We start from the raw sequence: 27,038 nt of genomic DNA, 5'->3' as shown, positions 1-27,038 counted from the left end.
TTTTTAAGTGAAGGAGCTGCAATGCAGGATAGCCTGGAAAATTAGAAGAGGTCTTTAACATCAAATATAAATCAGAGGAGCCAATAATACCCGGATGCAGGCTAGTGTATGATTTCTAGTGCCAAATGTCCTGCCTGAGTCATGATAACTCTTCATGAATCACTGGGTGTGATTCATGCTCAATGAAACACCAGCTATTAACACATTACCTCTCGTTAGTGCTGGTAGGCCTACTAAACAGTAATGGCTATTACGTAACTCTCATATGAGAGAAGGGTGCTAAAACAGTAATTGGCTTTAATCCCAGAAGGAAGGCTATTGCCTTTATGTAGAATCTCACATTGAGATTATGAATGCAGTCGTTCATAATCAAATATTGCTCATTAGGCAATATGTCCACAATGAAACAGTTCTGTACTGTACAGTCAGCTCAGTTGAATATGAGAAGGTGATGATCAGTGGGAAACTAAACTGGAATGTGCAAACCATTTATTACCATAAGAATTTGCTCATTTGTCTTTACCACCAAAGGCACATGACAGATGGACCAATACACAGAACCAGTCAAGGTTTTAGTGTGAACACCTGCAAGCCAACAGAAAGAGCATCTGTAAATCCTCATGGTAACAGATGCTATAGGCTAGAAAGCCAATCAAACACAGCGCCACTATTGAACTGTTGGTCCTCTGGGGAGCCAGCAGCTACGTGGTAGCCAATCACCAATTGCTTACACAAGTATGATTGGTTTTACATGAATATTTAGTCCTCAAGAAACCTCATCCTCTTTTTTCAACCATGTGGTCTGAGCTCAAACACAGCTCTCAGGGGCAACTGAGTGCTAATGCTGCCGTCGGTGATGATGGACAGCAATGAGGTGTGTTCGAGGTGATGAAACAGATCATTATCACATGCTTTTAAATGGCCACTTAGAACATTGGAACATTTGAACATTTCCACCTAATGAGTCATTACTAATGTGCATACATGCATGGTGTGTGTGTGTGTTTGATAGAAAGAGTGATAGAGACATTGAGGGATGATGTTATCACCTTGTTCCCGCTCGAAACAGATGAAGGAGACAATCCGTCTCTTCAGGACACCAAGCACCACTGGCTGAACAGACCCTGCCTGCTGGTGCTCAAAGATGGGGATGTGTCCAAACCAGGATTGGGTTGCGGCCAAATCAGGCCAGAATCTCCATCTAAGACCTCTTCAGACGCATCAGTCAGAAGCAGCTTCGGGCCATGTGAGCAGAAACCATCTGAACATCCTGCCAAAACTACTTCCCCCTCCCAGCTGGAGGAAGGCAGCTGCACTGTGACCGCCATCTCCACATGGGGTGAGAGTTGTTTCGGGGAGTCTTCCAGCCCCTTGGTGCTGAGCCCTGCCGAGGCTGCGTGGCCAGAGGAGGACGACGAAGAGGTGCCAGAGGAGAAGAAGAAGCCGCCCCATGCTCTCCTATCAAAGGAGGACTCTGTGGTTGAGGAGAAGGAACTGGAGGAGAGCCGGCTGGAGCAGCAAGAGCAGTCCTGCAGCTCAGAGGCGACAGATGAGGAGACACATGACCAGTTAAAGATGGTCAGATCTGATGGAGGAGACGAAATGAAAAGCAAGGCCCAGGCAGCCAGTGGGGAGGGAGCGATGGGTGACTGTGCAGCTTCGCCTCTGGGTCCCGACAATGAATCCCAGCTGAGCCCTGTTGGGATTCTATCAAAGGATCGAGGCACTGTCCTCGGAGAGGTAGCTCCAGTGTGGGTTCCTGATGCTCATGCACAGGTCTGCATGAAGTGTGGGGTCAAGTTTACATTTACCAAGAGGAGGCATCACTGCCGTGCTTGTGGAAAGGTGAGGAAAAAGGTTGTGCGGCATTTTCAGATTAAATTGGATTAGACGTTCTCGAGTGACTTGTTGACATGTTGGATGTGTGTCTGTCCTTGTGTGGTGTGTGCATGTGCATGTGTGTATTGTCAGGTTTTTTGTGCACTCTGCTCCAATCTGAAGTTCAGACTCACACATCTGGATGGCAAGGAGGGCCGAGTTTGTGTTTCCTGTCATTCAACCCTCCTCAAAAGTGAGCACAGACATACTTGTTTTTTGGTAAGTTTACAGTTTTCTTCAATGAAAATTTGCAGAAGTAATTCCTACATCCTCTCTTCAGGGACGCCCCCGAGGGGAAAAAGGAGGGTGTGGTTTGCAGAGGACATGCTCCCCAATAAGCAGTCAGAGTCTGCTCCGACCACACCTGTCAGAGGGTTCTCACCGCTGATTAGACGGGCGCTGAACGGGCAGGTTAGCAGTCCTGTGGGTTCACCACAGATCAGGAGAGCCTTGCGCCCACATGGGACAAATATCAATGTAGGATCATCAAAAATACAACAGAAAATATTTGTTCTATACTAAGATTTGACAAAAGAAGTGGGCTTACTCCTCTGCCCAACCTCTTCCCCCAGGAGGCCTGTGGTCCTTATGGCTGGGGCACCACGGCTTTAGTGAGCAGCTCGGCCAACCTTATCCCCCTGGATGGCCTGCCACCCATCCTCACCTCCACAGGAGTCAAAGGAGGTAAGACAGCTTCCATCCAATTAAAGGGTGGGAGGCATAATCCTTTTTTACTTAATAGCGCACAAGTTGGTATTTTCCTTTCCTTGAAATGTGCTTGGTGTCCTCATGTCTTGCATGGTGCAAAGATAAGAGGAGAGGCACACAAAGAAGGCTGTTTACAAATCAGACAGCAAAAGAGGTTAAAGTTTGGTCTCTGATGTTGAGCAGTTGACAATGTAGTGATGACAAAAGGCAGAGCCAACTGAAACGGCAAAATAAAGTGACACTAGCAATTAAAGAGAAACGCTGGATATTCTTAAATAAACCATTTTAAGCTTGTCTGTTCTGAACAAAAGATGAAGTAGCAATTGGTGTAGTTATGTTTTCATTATTCACACTTAAAAGTCCCGACTGCTCCCTATAGTGTTGTTACTGTAATTGATAATGTGGACCTTACCTCGCCTGGTTAAACAGGGGCAATTTAAAATAATAACATTACTAAAAGCTGCCTGTCCTTGCATTTTTAGTAGGGCCCGGGTTAGACATTGGTTGTTAATCCTTACACAGCTATGGGTTCCTTTTTAAACGTGTATTGTGAAGTCATGAAGTCAGCTATTTCTTTAGCTTACAATGGATGACAGTACAATGTCATAAAAAAACTTTTCTGTGCAGTGGTAGAAGATACTACAGTCTAACAGCAGTGTTATTTTGTGTTCTCCTCCATCAGATTACACTGTGGAGGAGCAGCCTTCTGAGATGCTGCTGATTCAGGAGTTGGAGAGTGGCAGACCCAAGCCCCTGGTGTTTGTCCTCAATGCCAACCTACTTGCTATGGTCAAGCTGGTCAACTGTACGCATCATTTTTCTTTTCATTATGCATGTTAAAGTGCATAGAAATCAATACAATGGCAACTTATTATACACAATCATAGTATAGTGCTGCTGTAATACTATACATAAATAATTACTATTGTTAATGATTACAAAAAGGATGACGAGCTGTATTTCAGCATTGCTTTAAGGCTCCTGATGTTGTGCCGTGTGTGACAGATGTCAACAGGAAGTGCTGGTGTGTGACGACAAAGGGAATGCACGCTGTGGGCCAGGTGGAGGTGGTGGTGCTGCTGCAGTGCCTTCCTGAAGAAAAAAGCTTCCCCAAAGACATTTTCAGCCACTTCATCCAGCTGTACAGGGACACCCTCACAGGTCAGAGACACACACACACACACAGATAGTATAGTAAAGTCGATATGTGTTGTTTGGAATGTTTAGACTCTAATCCACCCCACCTCCAACTGCCTACCATGCACTGACATGCACTGACTCCCCTTTTCCCTGTGTGCAGGGAAGGTTGTGAAACACCTGTCGCTGTCCTTGTTTGGCAGTAGTTTCCTAGGCAGCGAGGAGCATGCGGGCTTCCTGTACATACGCTCCACTCTCCAGTCCCTTCAAGGTCTACCTCTGCCAAACCAGCCCTACCTCTTTGGCCTGCTGGTCCACAGAGCAGAGGTGACCTGGGCCAAAGCCTTTCCTTTGCGTCTCATGCTGCGATTGGGGGCCGAGTACAGATGTAAGCCAGGTCCTGGTATTAAATACCGCTTCGACAATGCTAGAGGTTTCCTCTTCAGTTACCCACTTTCTTTTTATGTTCCAGTTTACCCGTGTCCTCTGTACAGTGTGCGCTTAAGGAAGCCCTTGTTTGGGGAAATTGGCCACACCATAATGAGACTGTTAGTTGTGAGTATGACATTTTGTAACCACGTCTGTTTGGTGTTGGTAAAAATAACGAACACATTTCCCACCCTTAATAGTGAATTTTGGTGTTATTCACTTTGACCAAACTTCCCATAACTGATGTTGACCTGTTCCTCCCATCGTGTTCCAGGACTTTAGGAATTACCGTTACAGCCTACCGATGGTGCCAGGGCTCACTGTGGATCTAGAAGCTCAGAGGACCTGCATAAAGATACCAACCACTGGGTATAATGAGGTAAGACTAAGCTTTAAAATGCATCACAGAGTTTATAATGATGTTTATGCTTTTTATCAACGGTGATTCTTCCCTCTCGTTAGCTAATGAAGGCTTTGAATAAATCCAATGAGCATGTGCTTGCCATTGGGGCGTGCTTCAATGAGACCGCAGACTCCCACCTCATCTGTGTGCAAGGAGACGATGGCCAGTACCAGACCCAAGCCATCAGCATCCACAATCAGCCACGCAAAGGTGGGCCATGACAGCACACTGTGAGCGACATCAAGATGTCAGAGTCTGGACTTAATGTAACACGAGTGTGTAGTAGTAAGGGACATTCATTGCAATCAGAAATGTGAATTGCCTCAAGGGGGGACTATAAAGGGTGAACATACTGTATATTTACATTAACTCCGCCATTACAATTAAATGTGCAGCAAAAATGGATTTAATTGTATTGGAAGTAGCAGATAAAGAATATAGATGACATTATTCAACAGTGTTCAACTTTAAAACTGCCCAAAGAGAAACAAAGGGCTCAGGTGGCCCACAGAACCAAAGAAGTTCACTTCCTTTTTATAACAGTAGATGGCACTACATGGTCATTTTTTCTTATCACTATAAAAACTGATTGTCACAGAATTGAAGCCACAGAGTGTGTCTTTAATTATGCTTTCTTTCTTTTATTGCAGTCACTGGATCATGCTTTTTTATATTCAGCAGTGCACTCAAAGCATCTGCAGGATACCTTGCTAAATCCAGCATCGTAGAAGGTAGGATGTCCGCTCAAGGTTCACCTTGACTATTTCCTACCATGCAGGAAATTCATTGTTGTCATAATTTGTTTACTCAGTAGTGCATGTTAACGCCCCTGCTTTAAAACTGGTTGATTCAGAATGTCTTGATCTTTGTACGTGTGTGTCTGTGTACATTTTAACAGACTGTTTGTCTAGGCGTGTGTACATGTTGATGCACGTGAATGTGTGTGTCTGTTCGTGTGCGTGTTTTTCCTGTACCGCTGTCCCCTCTCCCCAGATGGGCTGATGGTGCAGATCACCGTGGAAACCATGGCGGAGCTCCGCAGGTCGCTACGGGAGATGAAAGACTACACTGTCACCTGTGGACGACTTGACCAATCAGATAGCCAGGAACTTGTTTGTGTACAGTGGGTGGAGGAGAAATGCGCTGTGAATAAGGGGTGAGTGTGTCCCTGTTTGATGTTCATGTGGCAGAATGAAGCTCTGGAGATCAAAGACAACAATATAATAATGACATATGCATTTCAATTACTGATCTACTATACGTTGTAAATGACTGGCACCCATGATGTGTGTTTGTATCCTCCAGAGTTATTAGCCCCATTGATGGGAAATCCATGGAGTCCATCAGCAGTACGAAGATGTTTCAGAAGTCAGAATACAAAGAAAATGGGAAGATTATCCGCTGGACAGAAGTACATTTGATGATCTGCTTCAAACATCAACATTAGTCCGTCTGAAACTGTCTTCTCCTCCCATCACATCTCTGTGTATGTGTTGTGCAGGTGTTCTTCCTGCAGAGGTGGGATCATCCCAAAGGAGGAGCGAGTGACTCTGCTGAACACGACCGGTTAACGGAGCGGATCGCCCGGGCTTTTTGCTTGGCACTGTGTCCACACCTCAAGCTGCTGAAAGAGGACGGGATGGCCAAGCTGGGGCTGCGTGTCGCTTTTCACTCTCAAGAGGTCAGAAAGGATGTTTTGGTATTTAGTATCACTGAGCTAATTTTAGTGACCAAGTCATGACCAAGACCAGTGTGTATCGAGTCTGAGACCAAGGAAGGTGAAACTGAGTCAAGACCAAGACCAGACCAGTGCGAGTCTGCATGATACACTTACAATAAAACATGGAACATGCAAACAATAAGCACTCCTCTAAATGATCTGAAAGGTCCACATTCCCATAAAAACACCCACAGGAAACACATTTTATTTATTCACCTTTTTATGGCGTGTAATTGCCAAATTTCTTTGTGTAAGGGGAAAGAGATTTCTGAAGTTTATTTTTCTACCAGTACTCATCTATCAACTCTTTATTTAGCAGAGATATTTATTTCCTTGCTACAGAATGTGTATAACTCTAAAAATTTGAAGATGAATTCCTTAAAGTTTTAGATGCTCTCTCACATGGCCAACAGCAAATTAATTTACCATGTAAAATATGACTTACGGCCGCATAGATACATCAGTTGGTAGAGCGGGCGTCCATGTATAGAGGTTTAATCCTCAACGCAGCGAGCCCGGGTTCGACTCCGACCTGCCATTTGCTGCATGTCATTCCCCCTCTCTCTCCCATTTCATGTCTTCAGCTGTCCTGTATAAAATAAAGGCCGAAAATGCCCCAAAAAATCTTTTGAAAAATGTATATACAATATATAAGTGTAAAGTTTATAACATAAGCTCCTGTTTTGTAATTGCAGGTGGGATTTGTGGCTGGGAGCAATGGGCAGCCCCTCCCAGCTCAGTACCTCAACGCCCTGGATAGCGTGCTGATCCCCGTCATCAACAGCAGGGGGCGCAAGAGAGGAGACAAGCCTATGGTGATGGAGCTTATCTTTTACATCCTGGAGAACATCACATAGAGAGAGAGCGGGCGCGCACGCGCGCACACACACACACACACACACACTTCATCTTTTTAACCCGGACTACAACTCGGTCTTTGGCACTTTTCATCAGTGCTGCTATCATTTTTAGGGCAATAAAAGCATTCAAAGGGCGAACCAGGCCACATCCAAGGTCTGCATCCATCTCATCCACTCACGAGTAGAGAGAAGTGGTCTGACTCTTAGTAGTTTTGGGATCTCACCCTGCCCTGCAGCAGACAATCTGGGTATGCATGAAACCTAGGATGGACCATCAGATCACTGTACATCCACAGCAACTTCATAGCTTGATATCATTTACGTCACAATGTTCAATACAAATTCCCGTATGGAGAACACCTTTAAAAGTGGGAGATGGATTCAGCCCCATGACCTTAATGCAAAGAGAAAAAGAGAATGACTTGATGAACAGTATGTAGTATATATGTAGCAATTTGATGCACACTGAACGAATGCCTAAATAATGTTTTCTTACTGGATGTATTTTAATGGATTGCTATTGAAATGTAATGTCCAGCCTGGAATTAAACTTGCAACAACAACAACCGAGGTACTGCCCGTTCATCCAGGAACCCTTTACTTAACACATTTACTTTTTAGAAGGATTTATTGTACCGTTTGGTTCCAAACACTATAGAATTCCAATATCTATCACAAAATAAACTACATTTCAGATTTTACACACAAAATATCCACTCAGTGACTTTATTAGGTACACCTGTAAAAATTAAATTAAACACAACAGCTTGATTGTAAAGATAATGTTGAGTTTTGATTGGCACTATCAAAGAGGTATACATTAAACTGTTTTAGTTTTTGATGTTTTGCCCAGCCCATTTACAAACATTAGGGGGGTTAGAATGTAAGAAACACCTTTCAATATATAATAGATATAATGAATGCAATCATTTCTTGCCCTCAAGATAAGTTTCATATAGCAACTTTAAAGGAGGGTTAGTTTACAGGTGTGACATGGTATTTTGCAATAAAGAAAAACAAAGCAATTTACCACTGTTGTGTGTACTGGATCAGTGGTTTATTGACTGCATCCATTTGCAGGCTGAATGGATGTAAAAACGTTTTCTCTGAGCGCTAATATGACCGTATTTCTGACCGCGATGAACCAGCTGATGGTTGGGTTAGGTGGGCGTAGATCCGGTCTACAGGATGCTTTCTCTCTGCCTTTTACAATGAATGAAGAATTTAAACAAAGCAGAATGGGGCTCTTGTTTACCTCCTACTTGCTCCACATACTTGGGATGGCCAAGACAAGAGGCTCAAGCAGGCAACGCAAATGCTTTTCTTCTTTGTTGCAACGCAGCACAATGTCCGAGTTTTCCCCCGAAGGCCCGACAACTATAATCTGAAAGCCTTTTCAACAAGTTACGCATAAAGTTAGCGCCTACTCTGCAAGTGGAAATACTGACACACAATATGTATTAGAGAATTTTAAATTGAATTTATTGGCATTTAATTTTAAATACACAATAACAAAATTTAGAAAGTCTAAAGCATACTAATACAATTAGTTGTTTTTTTTTCTGTAAAATTATTTACAAAAAGTACTTTCAAGTTTGATAAAACTGTACAGTCATCTATCCACGGGGTGCTCAGGATGATGTAGGGGTCAGATAAGTAGTGAAGGCAAGTGGGGTGTAAGGCCACCCGTGTGATACTGAACTACAGGTTGCTGCAAAATCAGTGAAGATAACATTTAAGTGAAAACATCTTCTCTTCATACATTTTGTTCCATAAAGGGTTTACCAACTCCAAAAAACAAACCAACCAAATGGGGGACCCTAGCTGTGGAAATCATTGACCACATCATCTCCCCATGTGTTGCACATGAACCCAAAAACAGGAAAAGAAACACAGCCAAAACTATCTTTGGAATCCGTTTGAACAGGTTCACTGGGTCATACTTCTTGGGTGTTTCCTTCCAGGGGTCCTAGGCCTTCTTCATCTTGCTCACGTGAGTGATGCCATTCTCGTGGGGAGCAGAGCTGTTGCCGGCTCCGTTGCTGGTTCTGTAATTAATGCCGTTCTCGTGGTGTTTGCCATTGTTGTGGACAGCTGTGCCGTTCTTACACTGCTTTACGTCTTGTTTTGGCAACCGCTTACCCTTCACGTAAGCTTGGATCCAGAAGTTGGAGAAGAGCACAAAGAAGAAGGTTCCATACATCCAGATGAGGTGGAGCACCATTGGAAACTGATAATCACAACTGTCCATAAAGTAATACTGGGTAGCGTGGAGAGAAACCAGGACAAACTGGGTCTGTTGGGAAGAAATCAGGAGTCAGCCAAGCACTTTCCATAAATAAATGTTGGGGAATTTGTCTTGGTGCCTTTGGAGCAAAGACATTAACTTGGCATTTCAAAAACATGCCAACAGAACATGCATTCAAGCTACATCATGCTGTCCTGAAGCTGATCGATGAAGCCTACAAGTAGCACAATTAAAATGAAAAATGAATTATTTAATAAACAACACAGAAAACTTCGGAGAATAGGATGTTTGTACCAGCTGAATGGCAGTCATGTATTTCTTCCACCACAAAAACTTCTGGAAGCGTGGTCCAGCAGCAGCAAGGCCGTAGTAGAAATACATGATAATGTGGACGGAGGAATTCACCATGGCATGAAAAGATCCCATTCCACCTAGGGTAATAACCACAAACAGGATTAGGCCGGCTCAGAGTAAAACCTCTATGGCCTCTACATTCTTAGTTTATCTTGCAAGGTCAGAAAGTCTTGGTTAATCATTTTGGTATGACTAAACAGATCTCAGTACTTTGTAGGTAGCCTGCACCCGCTTCTTTAATAAGACAAGCAGAAACTAAATGGGAGGACAGTGTTGCTGATTGTACAGGTCAACAAGTTTGGTTTGCAGGTTGACGTAATAACGCTACAACCTGCTGATGCTCCTCCATTAATGTTTGAAAAATCCAGATATAGTTTATGTGTACTCACCAGGAGCATAGGCAACTCCCCACCACCAGGTCCAAGGCATAAAGGAGTGGTGGAAGATGTGCAGGAAGGTGACCTGGCCGTGCTTTTTCCTCAAAATGAAGAACATCTGATCGAAAGAGGTTATCGATTAGTTAAAGCCCGGCTGTTGTGACCAAAACTGCACATCAAGGCGGTTAACTAAAAGACTGAACGTACTGTGTCAATGAGCTCAATAATCTTGGAGAACCAGAACAGCCAGGCCACTCGGACCATCTGGTGAGGAGAACACAGACTTGGTAAATTAATCATTTGACTTCACATTAAATGAGGAATTGTATCTGACTAAGTAGTTAGAGGGGACTTACTCGAAGTGCTTGAGGACTGTCAGACGTATCAACTGCGTCACATCGCCAGGTATATGTTGTGGCCCAACCAGACATCAGGAACTAAAAAAACAACATCTTATTTACTTGGTTTGTAGTCATAGGTACAAAGAACAAAAAAAGTGATCCTTACAGATATTAATTACACAAAAACTACACAAATGTAGCCATGTCAACACATGAAATGTTTAAAAGGAGTAGAAAGTAACTTAATTACAAGTCTTAAAATGTTGGAGAGTAGCAGTGTCTTACTTCATAGACAATGAATAATGACAGTGCCACTAGCGTGAAGTTGTAGACTATCATGGCTTCCTTTAGCTGGAAGGGCTTTCGATTGGCCATTATGCGAGGTCCAAGGTACATTACAAAGAATAGGTAACACAGCAATATTGAGGACATGGGAATGGGATTCTGCATCAGTGGATATTCCTTCAGCCGTGGATCTGAAAACAAAACAAAAAATACCTTAGACAACAAAAATAAAGAGTGATCTTCTGTATTTCTTCAGGTAAATCACCTACCAATTCCCGCCAAGAGGTAGTCGTAGATATCCATGGCATGTGAGCCCATCGCCTGAATCTCTTGAAGCATGTTTGCCGTCTTGAATTGTTGTGACCCAATTATCTGCAAAAAAAAGCCCAATAGGCTCATTGTTACTTTTTGTCAAAGCCAAAACAAAGCAGCAATCCTTCCACCACTCCCTTGGCAGCAATTCAAACACTGAGAAGAAAACAATTTTGTTCATTTTTAAAAGGTCCAAATAAAGGATGTACATCTCTGATGCCTTTTTGGATGCGTAACAGTAAGTCAAAAGTACCATTATCCTTCCCCATCTGTTTGAAACCTTACGGCTTAAAAAGTGGTTCACTTTTCCTAGACATTAACATTTCTAGAGACATCAAACAATAAAATCCAACAGTATTCTTCTTCAAGCATGGATTACATAAAAACTTTGAAACAAAGAAATCACGTCTTATTCATTGCTTGGGTCTTCCTGGTGATCACCTGTGACCAATAAATGCCTTCAAGGAGAAGCATTTTAAGACATGTCCTGATTCAGTGGGACTGAAATGCAATTACCGGGACAGAGCAGCTCATCTCTGACTAAAAACACACTCCCAACAATAAATACCAGGATGCTTTGCTCCAACCACTGGTGAGACATGGCCTGATATCAGAGAGGAGGTACTACGGGGAACTGGGAGGGCGTCCCTCATCCCACAGTTAGGTGGCACTCTACTGCAGTTTGTGTGTAGGAGTAAAGCTAAACTGCTCTCCTCAAATAAAAAAAAACTGGAAGCAAAAAAAAAGGGGAAAGTTCCAGATCATTTAACTAAAAGTCACAATCCGCAGAACCCTGACATTTATATCCAACATCCTTAAAACCAAAAAAAGTACTGCTTCTTGTTATGTAGCAACCACATTTATTGGAGAACTGCCACTGCAAACTGAACCTATTAGTCAATCTACAAATAAGTCCACATGAATGTTGCCATGGTTTTCAGACCTGCGTATTTTTTGTTCACAAAGGCTTATCATTTCAAGTGTAAAGCGTGTGGAGGACATACAGGGCGCGGCCTCCTCTCACCACGCTATTGTTACACAATCTACAATGCTCCGAGTTTTCGCTGCCCGAGGCCTTAAAGAACAGCCCGCCTTAAACCAATATAATTAGCAGCTCATGATTTCATGCTGAGGAATGAAGAGCAGCTAACAACGGTGAAGAGCTGCTCAGGTGAACACCACTAAAGGAGTACAGCATAGAGACAGCTATGTATTTTGCCAACAATGAGCTGGATCTAAGTTTAAGGACGCCAACTTCAGTTTCAACTTTTTAAAAACGCTGTCTGTTATCACAGGATGTCAAACAGGAAATGTAATCTGTGCTTACTTGTGAAAAGTCACATGCGGGGATGTAGCCTGTTTTGCACAGTTAAAAAGGAAAACATAATAGCCCTTGATATGCTTAGGATAATATTTTGCGGATTCATTGTGCTCAAGTTAAAACGTGTTCTGAACAGCATTCCTCTTCCGTTTGTAGATACCGCCTGCAGCTTGTTCCCATTAGGCTTTTTCTATAACCACAAGGCATGTCTACAGCACAGCATATACAGTGGCTTGAGAAAGTTTACACACCCCTGCTAAAGTTGATTAAAAAGAGGAATAAAAAAACAACATCTTTTTGGAAATTGATCTTTATGCCCCTATGTTAAATTCCCATAGAGGCAGGCAGATTTTTAATTTTAAAGGTCCGTTATTTCAGGGATCCAGGATACTATGCATCCTGATAAAGTTCCCTTGGCCTTTGGAATTAAAATAGCCCCACATCGTCACATCCCCTTCATCATACCTAGAGTTAGGCATGGGGATCTTTCCACAAGATCATCTCTCAATGCAAATCAAACCAGCTCTTAAGCTAACTGACATAAAACCATCCCAACTCTACTGTATCTCTCTGCTCGTTCTTTCTTGTTGAGCTTCCAGGTGATTTCAGTTAGGTATTTCAGTCTTATTTGTAACAGTTGCACCGCTGACTTAACCTTCTTCCACCATTAGGGTGAAAACTCACATTATCAAGTGCAAATAATGGTGTGGTAGAACAGATCAGATACACAACATTTCAGAAAACCCTTACACAAAACGCTGTGGTTGCTATTGAACCAATGATGAGGCATTTGGTCAGGCGCCTCACATTTCGACAAGACTACTATCATGTCTACTGTGTAGAGTGAGTCTGTCTTGTTCTGGCTGTTATATTGAGCAGATGACCACCACCGAGGTTATTGTAACCCAGGGACCATGAACTGCGTAGTAATTGTTTGACCACCTCACTTTTGTTTCCAGTAGAAATTTTAAAAGGAAATCTTAACTGTCCCTTAATAATGTTGGTCATGCATTCAAGGTTTGTATAAATGAGAAAACAAATTTAGTTTGTTGTTTGGCCCCAAAAGTCACTTTTCTGAGTTTAAATAAATGGGTTGTAGACACTGAGACCGGGCACCAGGAGACTTTTTGTTTTGAAATCCTACAAATAAATAGGATGAAAGTTTGCCTTTTTTTTTTTTTTTTTTTTTTTTAAATACAAGTTTTTCTAAATCTCCCAGTTTTCAGGTTCAAACTACTGTATTAACATGCAACATGTGACTCACTTTTAAGGGATTCTTTACAGAATACAGACTAATAAAACTGACTGTGAGACAGGGAGATAGTCTTATGATGACCATGAACAAGAAGAAGAAAGAGTGTATAATATTTCAGTAACCTAAGTGAAAAATAAAGCCCCCTCCCATTCCAGTTCAGTGAACCACAATCAACTGGCAAAGACCATTTTACAAGAACAACCATGGTTAGTGAACCACAGTGCTCAGACACATCTGTACCATTTCCTGCATCTAGTAATCAGTGAACTCTAACATAATGACACCAATTAAAGTCTAGTGTTACTTCAGAATTCGAACCAGTACAAACTGATCAACTGCACTTTACTGTTGTCATTGTTGTTCAGCTATATCAGCAATACTAGTAGTAGTTCCACAAGAGGACAGGAACTTCCTCATAACTGTGAGAGGGGTCCACAAAGCCTCTGCTGTGTTATTTCCATAACAGAGTGAAGCAATTTAGCTGTAGACACATGACATGCACCACCCAACCTTGAGGCAATGAGTTGTGTTCCCTCTCAACAGAAATGTCCACGATTCGCAGCACTTAGCTACACCAGTCCATTCTTGTGACCAAAGTAAAATAATGTTGTTTTAACACACCGTTACTTATTCTGTGTGTCCCACCACACAACCACGAGGTGGCCGATTTACATCTACAATAGGAGATCTAAAACAAGAAAAGGAGGGGGAAGATTTCCTATTCAAGCATGTCAATGAATCATATGATGGAAAAAAGGAGCTCACACTCACGAGGTAGAAGTTAATGATAAACCAAAAAAAAAAAAAAAAATCTGAGAGGAACCCATTAGTTAAAACACACAATAAAGTGTCCGTTATATATATATATATATATAATATATAAAAAAACATGTTAAAAGAACAGCCGGTTATCCTTAATTACCAAAAGAACAGGAACCATCCCAGCTCAACATGCGGGCAGACTCCACACAAGTTAGTTCAACTTCTATGCAAGCAACTTACCTTATTGAGACTAAAATGTTTCCCTTAAATCATCAAAAGCCAACGTGAACTCTTTTCACAAGACGGCAAAGCCTCTCTGTAAACAATAAGGGCGGGCGGGCAGGCAGGGCAGGCAGCCTGGGGCGGCGGCAGCAGCAGCAGCGAGAAGAAACACAGAGAGGGAAAGAGAGAGAGAGAGAGAGAGAGAGAGGGAGAGGGTAAGAGAACGAGAAAGTAAACTGACAAAGTGTGACTGGTACAGCAGTCTTCCGAATCCCCACCCTCCCTGACTCACACAGTGGATGAATAACTAGCTCACAGAACGAGAGGGAGGGAAAGAGGCTGAGCCAGAGAGAGCAAGCACTGTGTGCAAGGGGGCGCCAAGAGAGAGTACAACTGGGGTGAGAGAGATGGCCCTATTTAAACCCACACTACAAAACACACAGAAATATAATGCAACTTGCTACTTTGTGACTGCCGCCCTGAATTTAACAAGTCTGAGCCCCCCTCCCTCTTCACATGCCCTCCACCCACTGAAACACACCCACTCACATACACACGTAGAGAAACACACACAACTAAGGAGTCGCCCTGTAGGTTTTCACTCAAGGGTGGGCTGATATTATTCACAAGCAGCTGGTGAGAAATCAGAGGAACCTCTGTTATCATGAAGGGGGCCATTGTTACCTCTTAATTGGCTCTTTATCCGACCAACACCCATAAAGAAAAACTAGCTTCCATGTCTCTTTCTCTGTGTTGGGAGACAATCCATATCATGGATAAAATGCCTGAAACAAGTCAGGAGAAGTTGCATTTCTTTCCATGTGTGTACTTGTTGTTTGCCTGCCTAATATTTGGCAAAGAGCCACAGCATGCTTGGTCCACATATTCACAAATTAAAGCATTCATTTCCAGTTTACTGGTAACACCAAGGAGTGCAATACATGACAGCCTGACAGAAAAAAAATCTATTACAATCGAGCTAAGAAAAACCATAAATAGTCATAAAAGCTTCATGTTTGCTCAGGGTTGGATAGTATGGCTAATGGAAGACCCAAATGATTACTGCAAAGAGAAGACATGCCTAACACAATAATGCTTAAAATCTTCTGAGAGTGTTGTGTCAGGTGGTCACACCCAGTTGTTCCCAACAAGAAATAAAAGTAAAATCGTCTGCTTATGGATAATTTTAGTTAATTTTAGTGGAAGGCCTATAAAAAAAATACATACAGCAATAAGAAGAAGTCTGTAACTGCTATTGAAAGCACACTCATAGTCATACTAGTTGAACTTGGCTGTTGATAGACATCTGAAAGCATTGCACGAGTGATCATGTCACAATAAATGCCGTCTTTAGTGTTGCACTGCATCTGGGCTGGCTTTACCTGTCACTCCAGTGCGTTTTAGCAGAATACCAAAACACATCAGACAATAAAATAAACCATCGTTCTCTGCTAGTTGCACTAGTGAAACTAGTTTGGTAACCTTAGTTAAGTAAAAGTCTTGACTATATTTTATCAGGTGTATCAGGTGTTTACTGTGCTTAGTCAAGGAAACTTATAAATTAAATAGATATTTAATTGTTCATTATTATTCTTTTTTTTCATAAAACCACAAAAAAACATTTCTAATGTAAAAAGACACAGTATGGGTTCATATCTGATGTGTGACAGAAAAGAGAAGTCATCCAATCAATTCCTTACACAAAGTACTGAGTGACCTCCCAACTACAACTTTATCCTAAAATGCATCAAATTCATTGAATGTTTCAAGTGTGTTTGACATACAACTGCCAAATTGTAATTCTATTGACAGTATTGATAATCTTGGTAAACCAAAACAGTATAATACCAATGAAACTTTGAAAGTGTAAAAGCAGGAATGTGTGGGTGTCAGCTGCATCATATTAGTAAGCATAAGTCTCCCAGAATTTCCACCAGCATGTCACACACTGGTGTAAGGAGTCTGACTCTGCTGCCAGGGTACAAATGTCAGGTCAAGCTATGCAATGGAAATAACTTCCATTGTCGCGTACAAGGATGAGCAGACTCAAAGCCAGATCAGATGGATCATATCGAGGCATTCCCTTCAGAGATTGATGCAAAAATGAAAAAGTTAATGACGTGGTATTTCAAGCTTAAGTGGTTCTGCTCAGAACAAGCAATCTGAACAGAAGATGTTATCCTAATGTTTGACAGTTTGGTCTCTTCTTGTGCTCACAACATTTTAAAAACAAGTCAGAAGAAAGTCTGGAATGTTGGCAACATTACTCACATCAAGGTGGAACTTTTAAACTAGACTCCCTCCTCACTGGTCCCAGCTACACTGATGCTGCTTCACTCACTGCTGCCGGCAACGTTTTTCCTCCACCTTCCTAGTTTAAGTCTTTCTTTTGGCTCACACTTTTTACCCAGAGGGGTTTTCAGCATGATGCTCCCTGTTTGGGTTTAGCATGCTGCTTGGCTGGTCCATGGAGAATTATCAAGAGCAGAGCCATCAACGCCAAGAATAACTGTATTTCCACTTGAACTGAGCGAATGCCAAGTTAAAACGGATACTATCAGCTAAGGGATTACTAGAGTCAAAAAACAAAATCACACATTCTAATCAAACCAGCAGGGTGACAAACTCACTGAAGAGGAAACTACGTATGAGTCAGGGTGATCTCCCTGGGCAACAAGTCTTCTCAGTCCAAATATGTCTGTCGTATTGGTGTCTCGAGATAAAGAGATAAAAAAAGAGCTTTCTCCCAAAAAGAAAAAAAAAAGATGATCCAGTGTAATCCAAACTCGTTCCGCTGCTTTGTCATCCAAATAAAAAGCCCTATGACACATTTGCCACAATCGGAAAAGCTAAAAGCTTACAAGAAGAACTACGTCAGTAACATTACATGTTGAGCAATTGGCTTTTTTTTTTTTTTCCTTCATTAAAATACAAAACTGGTCTGAGCCATGCAGGGTCTACAGGTGTGGCAGAGAACATGTGCACCTGATAACATCTGCCTGGTTAGAAACATAAGCACACATACAGGCACAGTAAAGCTTAAAACCATATTTCAATGATTTAACATTATGGGAAGATTGTCTTATAGATTTATAGTATTGTAATCATAGTACAGAGACAGCACTTGTGAAACTTACTAATGACCTCCTAATTGCATTAGACAAAGGGCTTATCTCTGTACTGGTGTTATTAGAGCTTAGTGCTGCATTTGATACCATTGACCATCATATCTTATTACAGAGATTGGAACATTTAATTGGCATTAAAGGGACTGCTCTAAGCTGGTTTAAGTCTTACTTATCAGATCGATCTCAGTTTGTTCATGTTAACGATGAATCCTTTGTGGACGCCAAAGTTAGTCATGGAGTCCCACAAGGATCTGTGCTTGGTCCAATCCTGTTCACTTTATATATGCTGCCTTTAGGCAGTATTATTAGGAAACACTCCATAAACTTTCATTGTTATGCAGATGATACTCAGTTATATCTATCGATCAAGTCGGATGAAACTAATCAGTTAGCTAAACTTCAAACGTGCCTTCAGGATATTAAAACCTGGATGAGCTGTAATTTTCTAATGTTAAACTCGGATAAAACTGAAGTTGTTGCTCTGGGACCCAAGCACCTCCGTGACGCATTACCCAAAGAGATAGTTATTCTGGATGGCATCACCCTGGCCTCCAGCACGACTGTGAGGAATCTTGGAGTTATCTTTGATCAGGACATGTCCTTTAATTCCCACTTAAAGTAAATTTCAAGGATCGCCTTTTTTCACCTACGTAAGGCAAAAATCAGGAATATCCTGTCTAAAAAATGATGCAGAAAAACTAGTCCATGCATTTGTTACTTCTAGGCTGGATTACTGCAATTCTTTATTATCAGGCTGCTCAAAAAAGTCCATAAAGACTCTTCACCTGATCCAGAATGCTGCAGCACGTGTCCTGACAGGAACCAGGAAAAGAGATCACATCTCTCCTGTTTTAGCTTCTCTGCATTGGCTTCCTGTAAAATCCAGAGTAGAATTTAACATCCTTCTTCTCACCTACAAAGCTCTTCATGGTCAGGCACCATCTTACCTTAAAGAGCTCATAGTACCTTACAACCCTACAAGAGCACTACGCTCCCAGAATGCAGGGTTACTTGTTGTTCCTAGAGTTTCTAAAAGTAGAAGGGGAGCCAGAGCGTTCAGCTACCAGGCTTCTCTCCTGTGGAACCAGGTTCCAGATTGGGTTTGGGAGGAAGACACCGTCTCCACATTTAAGAGTAGGCTTAAGACTTTCCTTTTTGATAAAGCTTATAGTTAGGGCATATAATTGAATATTGTTAGGGAGTGAGGAGTCGCAGCGTCCACCTAACCCGGCCCACCTGCTTCTCGTCATAGTTGTCAGATTTATCTATCATATAATCAATAATATAATAAAACTAGAGGGAGGCAGGGCATACAGCCCAATCTGGTAAGGGAGAGTTCTAGCCTGACCAGGCTCCTCTCTTTACCCGGTCTCTCTTAATTATGCTGTAATAATTTAGACAGCTGGGGACTTCCTTTGACACACTGAGCTCGTCTCTCCTCTATCTTCCTATCTTTTCATTTATGTGCATCTATGTCCTAGAAATGCTTGTTCCTAACCTAGCTCTGGGGAGTCATTCCCCAGAGTCCTTATGTTCTTTTTTTCCCCCCAGCATGTTTCCTTGGATCAGGGAGGCGCCAAAATCATGGTTGCAGCTGTCGCCATGGTCCCGCTACACGTTCTGCGATGCCATGTTCATCCTGCTACGCTCTGTGGTGCCCTGCTACGTCCTGCTGTGCCTTGTAATGCCGCACAGTGCCCTGCTATGCCATGAACTACTACAAACTACTATTTTTTGTGACTGTTATTGCTACTCTTCATTCTAATCCCAACCGGCCCGTCAGACACCGCCTACCAAGAGCCTGGGTCTGTCTGAGGTTTCTGCCTAAAAGGATGTTTTTCTTTGCCACTGTTGCTTGCTCTGGAGGACTAGAACTGTTGGGTCCTTGTAAATTCTGTGGTCTAGACCTACTCTATCTGTAAAGTGTCTCGAGATAACGCTTGTTATGAATTGATACTATAAATAAAATTGAATTGTATATGTTGGCAGAAATGCAAACAGAAATTGAAATTGCTTTTTGTGTCTTTAGTCATTTTATTTAAGTTAGTGTTTATTTCAAATGTTATTTTCCAGTGAACATTTTAGAATATATAATGGCTATCACCGTCATCTTGGTTGGGGTTGTTTTACATCTGTAAGTTTTCCTTATCACCTTATCTGTGTTAAATATATCACAGCTTTTCAGTAACAAATTTAAGAGATCCCTTAAAAAAAAAGAAAGTGCTAAAATTTGTTGTTTGTGTAAAATAGATACAGATAGAATAGAACCGCCTCAAAAATCCAGTAATGGAGTGATGCCTTGTTAAGGTCAAGACACTTGGCAGTAAAACATTTTGTGTAAATACAGGCTTGTCAAAGTTTACACAACACTGAATTTATAAAAAAAAAACAATCCTCCTCACTTTTAACGAACCCTTAAAAAAAACTTTTCTGGTCCCTTATAAAAGAAATGGCACAGGATAAACTCTGTTCTGCAACCTTGTCTTTCCTGCATCTGAATATAAGCCTGCACGGGTCGGTGACATTGTCATTTGCATAATCAAAATCCAAAGGTTATTCGTCAAAAGTGACAGCACATCTAGATTTGACTGTGGCCATTAGTTTCTAGCCATGCATGGCAGATATGTGGTATGATTCAAATGGGTACCGTGGACTCAATGATGTACAAATTTAAACACAAAACATCTATTTTTAATACACATTAAGGAAAACAAACTTCAAGAAGACTTAAAATAATCAAAAGGCTCAAATCATTAGGAATGTTGCTCAACTTGTCTGGACACTGACATCTTTATACCACCTCCCCTTCAGTGTGTGTGTGTGTTAATGTGTGTAGGATGGTGGCGGGGGAGTATTACCCCTACACTACCTGCAAGTATTCAGACAAGGTTGGCCATTTAACACTGGTCTCATTATCTTCACGCACCCCCCCTTCTCCCTCCCCTCCCCTCCCCTCTCTCTGTCCCCCTTGACAGGTCTCAACAGCTCAGATTTCTGACAACAATAGTGCATGGGTACTTCTGAATGAGCAGAAAAAGTTCATTTGCACGGTGACATGATCCAGTTTGTGTCCAACCACTGACTGCAGAATTATGGATCCAATCTTAGTTATGAGCAAAGATTGCTGCAACTGGTTAGGTATGATGTTGCACATAATTATGTTTAGTTTGCACATGAAAAGTTGCATTAATTACACAATGTTAAGGGGTAATTTTGGTTTAATATAACTTGGGTTTCCCCAATAGTTAGGATTATATTGTCCTCAAAGTAATTGTCGATATGTGAGAACATGGAGATATCAAACGAGGAACTCGATTGTGCTAACAAGTAATAACCTCGGCCAGATTACCATTTTAGCGGTAAAACCAAATATACTGTAAGCAACTGTAGTGTCTACAATAACCTCTCCTTGCACAGGAAACATGTGTGCACACAACAGTGGAAACTAAAGTTCTGTAGGTCAAAGTTGAACCAGGAAGGTGTTCTGTAAACTGTGGTGGGTATTAACAACAAACACTTTGGGTTGTAATTTTACTTCAACTTTGGTTTTCTAACCTGGAGCTTTTATATATAAAAAAAAAAACTATGACATAATATTATTAGGGATGTATCTGGCTTCTGGAGATCTCAGCAAAAGATGTTTGCGAAATTATTCAAACGATGGCTGAAGCTACGGGGGAAAAAAAACATCCAACTTGTAAGTAGCCGATGTTGCATTGGGAGTCAATGCTCATGACTGCAAACATTCATAACTTATGAATTGAGTGCTGCGTAAAAGTATCCTGTCGGGATTTTTAACCAAACCCAAAAACAAAGATGAATAATTAGCCATGCCATCACTTGAAACACTCAAATACCACTGTCTGTCCCTATACTGATCTGAATGAGACTGAATGTAAAAGCTTACAGATTGCCCTGATGTCAAACAAAATAGTAGTTATTTGTAGGGTGTAGTAGTAGGGTCGTATTTAGTGCAAGCAAGTACTATTGGCACCCGAATTGATAGATCACTTAACCAATTACAAAAAAAAGGCAATTCAATTACTTTTCCCCCATGTTTTCCAATCAAAAAAACTTAACTATGCTTCTCCTGAGTTGATTGGTGAACATCTGGATTGTTTTTTTATGCAACCCATGATACCCAGATCAATTGTAATATTGAGTAATTTCATTATCATTTTCCCAATACCACCAATAACCACAAAAAGGTTTTTTTTGCCCACTCCAGGGCGTGTGCCCTTGTGAGTGTCTGATGGGAGAGCATGCTCAAACTCAACACAACAACTCCAGACATGATATATAGGTCAAGTGTAAACCTGGCCCAGTAGAAAGGTTGAGATTATTATGCAAGACGTAACCATGACTGGAATGACAAATCTGTCTACCAAGAATACCTAACATGCTACTATGACAGGAACTTCCTCTTGGAAACTTCAAACATGAACACGTGTTTAAAAAAAGCCCTAGTAAATATACTACTGCAATTTTCTAATCTGACTCATTTGACAGAGAGAAAGAGAAAACAATAGCCAGCTGTGCCAACATCTGAAACAGATCTATATCTTTACAATTTGTAATAGCTGGTTATTTTTTTCTAAATCTAACCTTTAGTCTGAAGTTCCAAATAAAACATGATGCAGCTTTTAAAACCTTACTCAACAACAGGCAAAGTAATAATTACAGGATCAGATAAAAAAAAAAAAAAAAAAAACCTAACCAGTCACTGATGCAACTAAAAACACACCTTAACATGTGGCCACCTTTCCAGGCATTCTGGTCAAAACACACAGCCATCTCCAGGCCATCGAGACTATTTCCAATGCCTACCCCGGTCAGCCACTACCACAAATGTAATATTATTCTGTAGGCAACACTAAACTTTCCTTCTTGTCATTGCCCTGTTCAGACAAGTTAAACCATGTTACAGCTATTTACCAAGTTATTACACCCTCGTGTTGAACTGAACTGGTGCATAACCACCACCCTGGTTTTACTTCTTCCTTACTGTGGATTTGACATATATAAGCTGTATACTCCAAACCTTGTACTACTGTTACAGCCACTAAAAAGCAGCTTCAAATGGTAAATTCACACTGAAGCACATGCTGTTTTGCAAAATACTACTGCTGCGTTGGTTCATGTGGATTCAAACTTAAAGTTGAAATTCGGGCCACGGCCCAATCACTGACATCACAACTGCTGTTTTTAACCAGGGAAACTGCAAACCAACGGTCAGTGTTGAAAGATAAGTCCACTCTAGACTAAACTGTCAGTTTGTGTGAAAAGTCAATTCAATCCAATGAAACAAAAATGCATAAGTGGGGGAGTGGATTGGAAGTTACACTAGACAAGATGTACACTGTATGAAAACAACACTGTCTCCAACTAACACTATCAAGGTGCAGCTGTAAAAGATACCGGTATCCTGAACTGAACCCGTACTGGCACTTCCTTAACATTATTCAACGGACAAAGCAAACATGGGCAGAGTTAACGGACAAGTAAGCAAGCAAAGAGTGACAGTTTGAGTTTCAGGGAAGTCACCCAGACGTGACAAGGATCCTTTTAACACCAGCCTGGTTGGGAATATGCGGTGAGGGAAACATGCACGACTAATATTTTCCGCTTTTGAGCCCAGCACTTTACTCCAGCTGCTCAGTAACCTACAGGACAAGACAGCGCTCAACTGTGTGAATTTTGACTGCTGCATGGGCACACCCAGCTCAGCTTGCAAAAGCTTTCTTGGAGGAACAACCTGGTTTAAAGAGTGTTAGGGTTTAAGAGTGCATCAAGTCATTTCAACTGGCTGAAACTTGCCTTAAATTTGAGTCCTTCAGAGAGGGTGTTGACTTTGGAAGTTGAGGAAGTCAAAACAACATGCAACGCTGGAGTGGTAACGGTCACAATGCTTGCTGACCTTGAGGCCCTTTGTCTCTAGCCCACAGTCGGTAGTTATACAGCTAATGTTTACATGTCTACACAGAATAAGTGATTCATAATCTGCCTTAGGAAGCCAACATCTGAGAAGATAACCATCAATTAGGGCTAGACAGGAGATCAGGGTCCCCTGCAACATATTTTTGACTCTTTTTTATAATAAAAACAATTCTTTAATTGTTTTCAATGTGCAAACAGTTTGAAGCATTGCACAAACAAGTGTTTTAATTCAAAAGTGGCCATGTGCACAGTGTCTTCTTAGCACGACATGCATCAGTTGTAAAAATGAAAAAAGTACTTGTATTTGGATCATATTCAGATGTCAATGGAACTACTTGTGTGGTAAAAAAAGCCTCACAGTATTCTTTCCAGTGCCTCAACAGGGCAACTCTTTATCAGTGTGCCAATCTGATGGCCTCATTCTGCTTTATGGTGAATCACGCAAAAGTTGAAAGAGCTGACGGGATAAAATGTTACTGGACTTGTACCTACGATTTCATGTGACCAATAAAACTGATTGATTAATTCATTGTGCATTGTAAAAAATTAGGTGCGGTTGGTTCCGTCTTTCTCCCAGAATGGTAAAATCAAACAAGAGTTTGACATGGCTAATACTGTTGCACCCAATAAACGAGGTGTGTGACAACATTATCGAGAACGTTATCTTTATATGATATATGAAAAAGTTAATATTGATTCATGGATTTGGAATCACTTGGTCGAAAGTTCAACTCCTCCTCTTATTCAAATGAGTTAAATGTTTTTTACTGGAACAAAATACTACAATCTTAAAAAAAAAATAGCCTATATGCAATATGACTTAAGTAGATAGTTGGGCTGCATCACCTTTGACACAGGCTAAATCACATTAAATGTAGCCTGGGAAATAGACAAATACTCAGCTAAAACATTAAAAACTAATCTAAATAAAACACCAGTCTTTAAAAAAAAATTGTGCTTGCGAGAAAAAGGGACCTATTTCAAATACAGTATGTGTGATTGTACACGAGTCAAACTGGGCCTACCATGAGCTTAAAACAAGATGCTACGGATGTCCCTCTGGCTCGGAAGCTGCTTAGTGAAATCGAGGCTGAACCGTTAGATCGAGTTATCGTTATACCATTTGGCCAGCAGGATAAGTTTTACTTGTGATCGACTAGTCTGAAACTAAATGGGCTAATTCATAACCTAGTTGTTAAACAAGCACACACACGTCTATGAGTTATCTTTATCACTTCCCATCACTGGGATCATTACCATCTGCCTTCAAAGTGCAGAGGAACAATAGCCACTGAGCAGAGAGACACCCGGCTGTCAATGTGCTCTTTGTCCACAGCACAGGTGCAAGTGATGAGAAGCAGACCGATACAGAACCAAAAATAGCCAAAACAGCTAAACTACTTGGTGTGCAAATGTAATCACCAAACTACACAGGGGGTACACTTTAGGGCGCAACACCGCCGTGCACAAGGTCAGAGGTGACTCTCGCGCCCTCTTAACAAAACGCATCCAAAATCTAGTCTTAAGTTACAGCAAACTAGTCTACGTCTAACCTGTTCTACTTATTAATAAAACAAAACAAGTTACCCCACATGAATGAATATAATTTGAATATGACGTTACGGAAATTGGCAGCGCTCAAATTAATAATTAAACACACCATGAAGTAAAACCTCGTTGCGTACACATTGCAAACTGTTCAATTACTACAGACAAAAACAGTTAGAAAGTACTCACTTGAAATTAACCTGCGAAAACTGTCGAAAACCGGCTGATAACTTCGTCCAGCGACAGCGTGAAGTCAGCTCTGCTTCCTCTTCCTTTCCGCTTAAATCTCTCGACGCAACCCCTTTGATGAAGCTGGAAAAAGGTGGAGTCATCTCTGTATTGCTGTGAGTTGGTCGCCTAATATGGACGTAACCAACTCACTGTATCCAATGTCAATCATCACCAATACAAAATCCGCGGCGGCTTCATTCTAACAGACTCTAAGCTTGTTAAGTGGCTCCCTCCTTCCTCCTCCTAATTTAATCTTCCTCAGACCCATTGTGCTGCTTCTGATGGGAGTGGATCTCTAAACTCTGGTATACAGCTACACTCCATTTTGGTCTTTGATGTAAAGAGAGCAAAAAGGCAGAAGTACATATAGATGGCATGTCATCATATTACCACCAAAATAGGCCTGTATAAATACCTAACTATCTGACGACAATCTCCGTAACCATAAAATTTGCAACAAAACAACAAGCTAAAAGCCCACCTGAGCTAGGCCTATCTGCCTCCACCTTTTTATACATTTTTATTCAGATTTATTCAGATATAAAAAAAAAAAAAGCAAGATCATTTATACAACAATTTTATTCAGGCTTCAAAGCAATGAATGACTAAATCTGATCCCCAGTGAAGATAAAGATTTGCTTGATCATGTCTGTCAGTCAACGGCAGTCAGATGTTTTTAAAGTATGTAAACCTACCTCTGCTCAGGTATGTGCCAGTTTACCTAACACATGTAAGAAAGGATCTAATTACCTAATGTGATCACCACACTCGCAGCCTGTTAAAGTGAGATGAATGGACATTCCAATGTTGTGGGTGACGCTCTTCTGATGGTGAGCGTCACCACACTGACTCTACAGAGACTTACAGAGGGAATGGAGGATCTGTATTGACAGCATCAGACACTTGTTTTGCTTTCATGATCACAACTCATCCACCTGTATGGTTGTAAACTCTGTCTTACTCTCTTAAATACCTGAAACTTCCAGGAGAATTTTCAAACCAGAAAAAAACAAGTCCTCCTGCACCACCAGTCATCTGTTTACATACTTTAAAGTACAGATAAGACACACATTTCAACACAAAAATACATTAAAGTCGCTCATTATGGTAACTTAGACAAAAGTCAATTGCCAGTAAAAAGCTTGGAAGGTGTCTGGTACCTCATATTGGTACAATTATGTAAGATATGAACATGCCTAGTATATATGGATTTTTCCAATTTTACTTTTACTTTCATTAGATAGTAGCAACACATGTTCACTGTTCACAATACACAGGCTTACCCCCATTCCCACATCTTGAGTGTGTCATTAAGTGTTTGTTTGGACAGGCAGCGTGGTGTTGAGGAATAATGACAGGGAGTGGGATGCTGACTCAAGGTTAAAGGTGGAAAAAGACCTGGCTGGTTGCACTTCCTCTTGTGTCACATTTCCCGGTTATAACACCACACACAAGTAGAGCACAGGGCAGCAGCAGGCCTTATCTGTCTGTTTCCTGTGTATGCCGTCACCACTGGGGGGTTTTGAAAACCCTTGCATTATGTATGTTTAAGTCATATATTTTGGTTAGATCTGTGTTGTAT

At 41.3% G+C, this 27,038-nt stretch overlaps 2 protein-coding genes across 5 annotated transcripts in view; one reads left to right on the top strand and one right to left on the bottom strand.

Moving 5' to 3' along the window:
* zfyve9b (zinc finger, FYVE domain containing 9b) overlaps positions 1 to 27,038 on the top strand; it is a 29,585-nt gene that overhangs the window by 751 nt on the left and 1,796 nt on the right. Inside the window, exons 2-16 of one of the 3 annotated variants that reach the window (XM_032526368.1) lie at positions 1,070 to 1,845; positions 1,972 to 2,071; positions 2,159 to 2,355; positions 2,451 to 2,562; positions 3,269 to 3,391; positions 3,592 to 3,747; positions 3,887 to 4,111; positions 4,196 to 4,278; positions 4,427 to 4,531; positions 4,615 to 4,765; positions 5,206 to 5,286; positions 5,549 to 5,711; positions 5,861 to 5,966; positions 6,057 to 6,236; positions 6,971 to 7,134. In XM_032526368.1, coding sequence (XP_032382259.1) covers positions 1,070 to 1,845; positions 1,972 to 2,071; positions 2,159 to 2,355; positions 2,451 to 2,562; positions 3,269 to 3,391; positions 3,592 to 3,747; positions 3,887 to 4,111; positions 4,196 to 4,278; positions 4,427 to 4,531; positions 4,615 to 4,765; positions 5,206 to 5,286; positions 5,549 to 5,711; positions 5,861 to 5,966; positions 6,057 to 6,236; positions 6,971 to 7,132 — 2,720 coding nt within the window. In that variant the 3' untranslated portion in view covers positions 7,133 to 7,134. Of the gene's footprint in view, positions 1 to 1,069; positions 1,846 to 1,971; positions 2,072 to 2,158; positions 2,356 to 2,450; positions 2,563 to 3,268; positions 3,392 to 3,591; positions 3,748 to 3,886; positions 4,112 to 4,195; positions 4,279 to 4,426; positions 4,532 to 4,614; positions 4,766 to 5,205; positions 5,287 to 5,453; positions 5,712 to 5,860; positions 5,967 to 6,056; positions 6,237 to 6,970; positions 7,702 to 27,038 lie in introns of those variants that run through there. The other 2 variants (XM_032526367.1, XR_004333567.1) reach the window with 2 other exon arrangements.
* elovl1b (ELOVL fatty acid elongase 1b) lies at positions 7,846 to 25,681 on the bottom strand. Of its 2 annotated transcripts, XM_032526372.1 has the most exons (9): positions 25,415 to 25,667; positions 14,631 to 14,747; positions 11,010 to 11,112; positions 10,741 to 10,931; positions 10,471 to 10,551; positions 10,322 to 10,378; positions 10,127 to 10,232; positions 9,678 to 9,814; positions 9,105 to 9,431 (listed from the first exon to the last, which is right to left on the bottom strand). In XM_032526372.1, the coding sequence occupies exons 3-9, from the start codon at positions 11,077 to 11,079 to the stop codon at positions 9,105 to 9,107; spliced, it is 969 nt and encodes a 322-aa protein (XP_032382263.1). In that variant the 5' UTR covers positions 11,080 to 11,112; positions 14,631 to 14,747; positions 25,415 to 25,667. The 2 variants fall into 2 exon arrangements, with proteins under 2 accessions (XP_032382265.1, XP_032382263.1); XM_032526374.1 differs by lacking the exon at positions 14,631 to 14,747 and having other exon boundaries at positions 7,846 to 9,431; positions 25,415 to 25,681.

This window comes from Etheostoma spectabile, chromosome 9 (assembly GCF_008692095.1).
Source record: "Etheostoma spectabile isolate EspeVRDwgs_2016 chromosome 9, UIUC_Espe_1.0, whole genome shotgun sequence".
NCBI lineage: Eukaryota > Metazoa > Chordata > Actinopteri > Perciformes > Percidae > Etheostoma > Etheostoma spectabile.
Note: the sequence above shows the minus strand (reverse complement) of the source record. Positions and strands in the feature narration are given on the sequence as shown.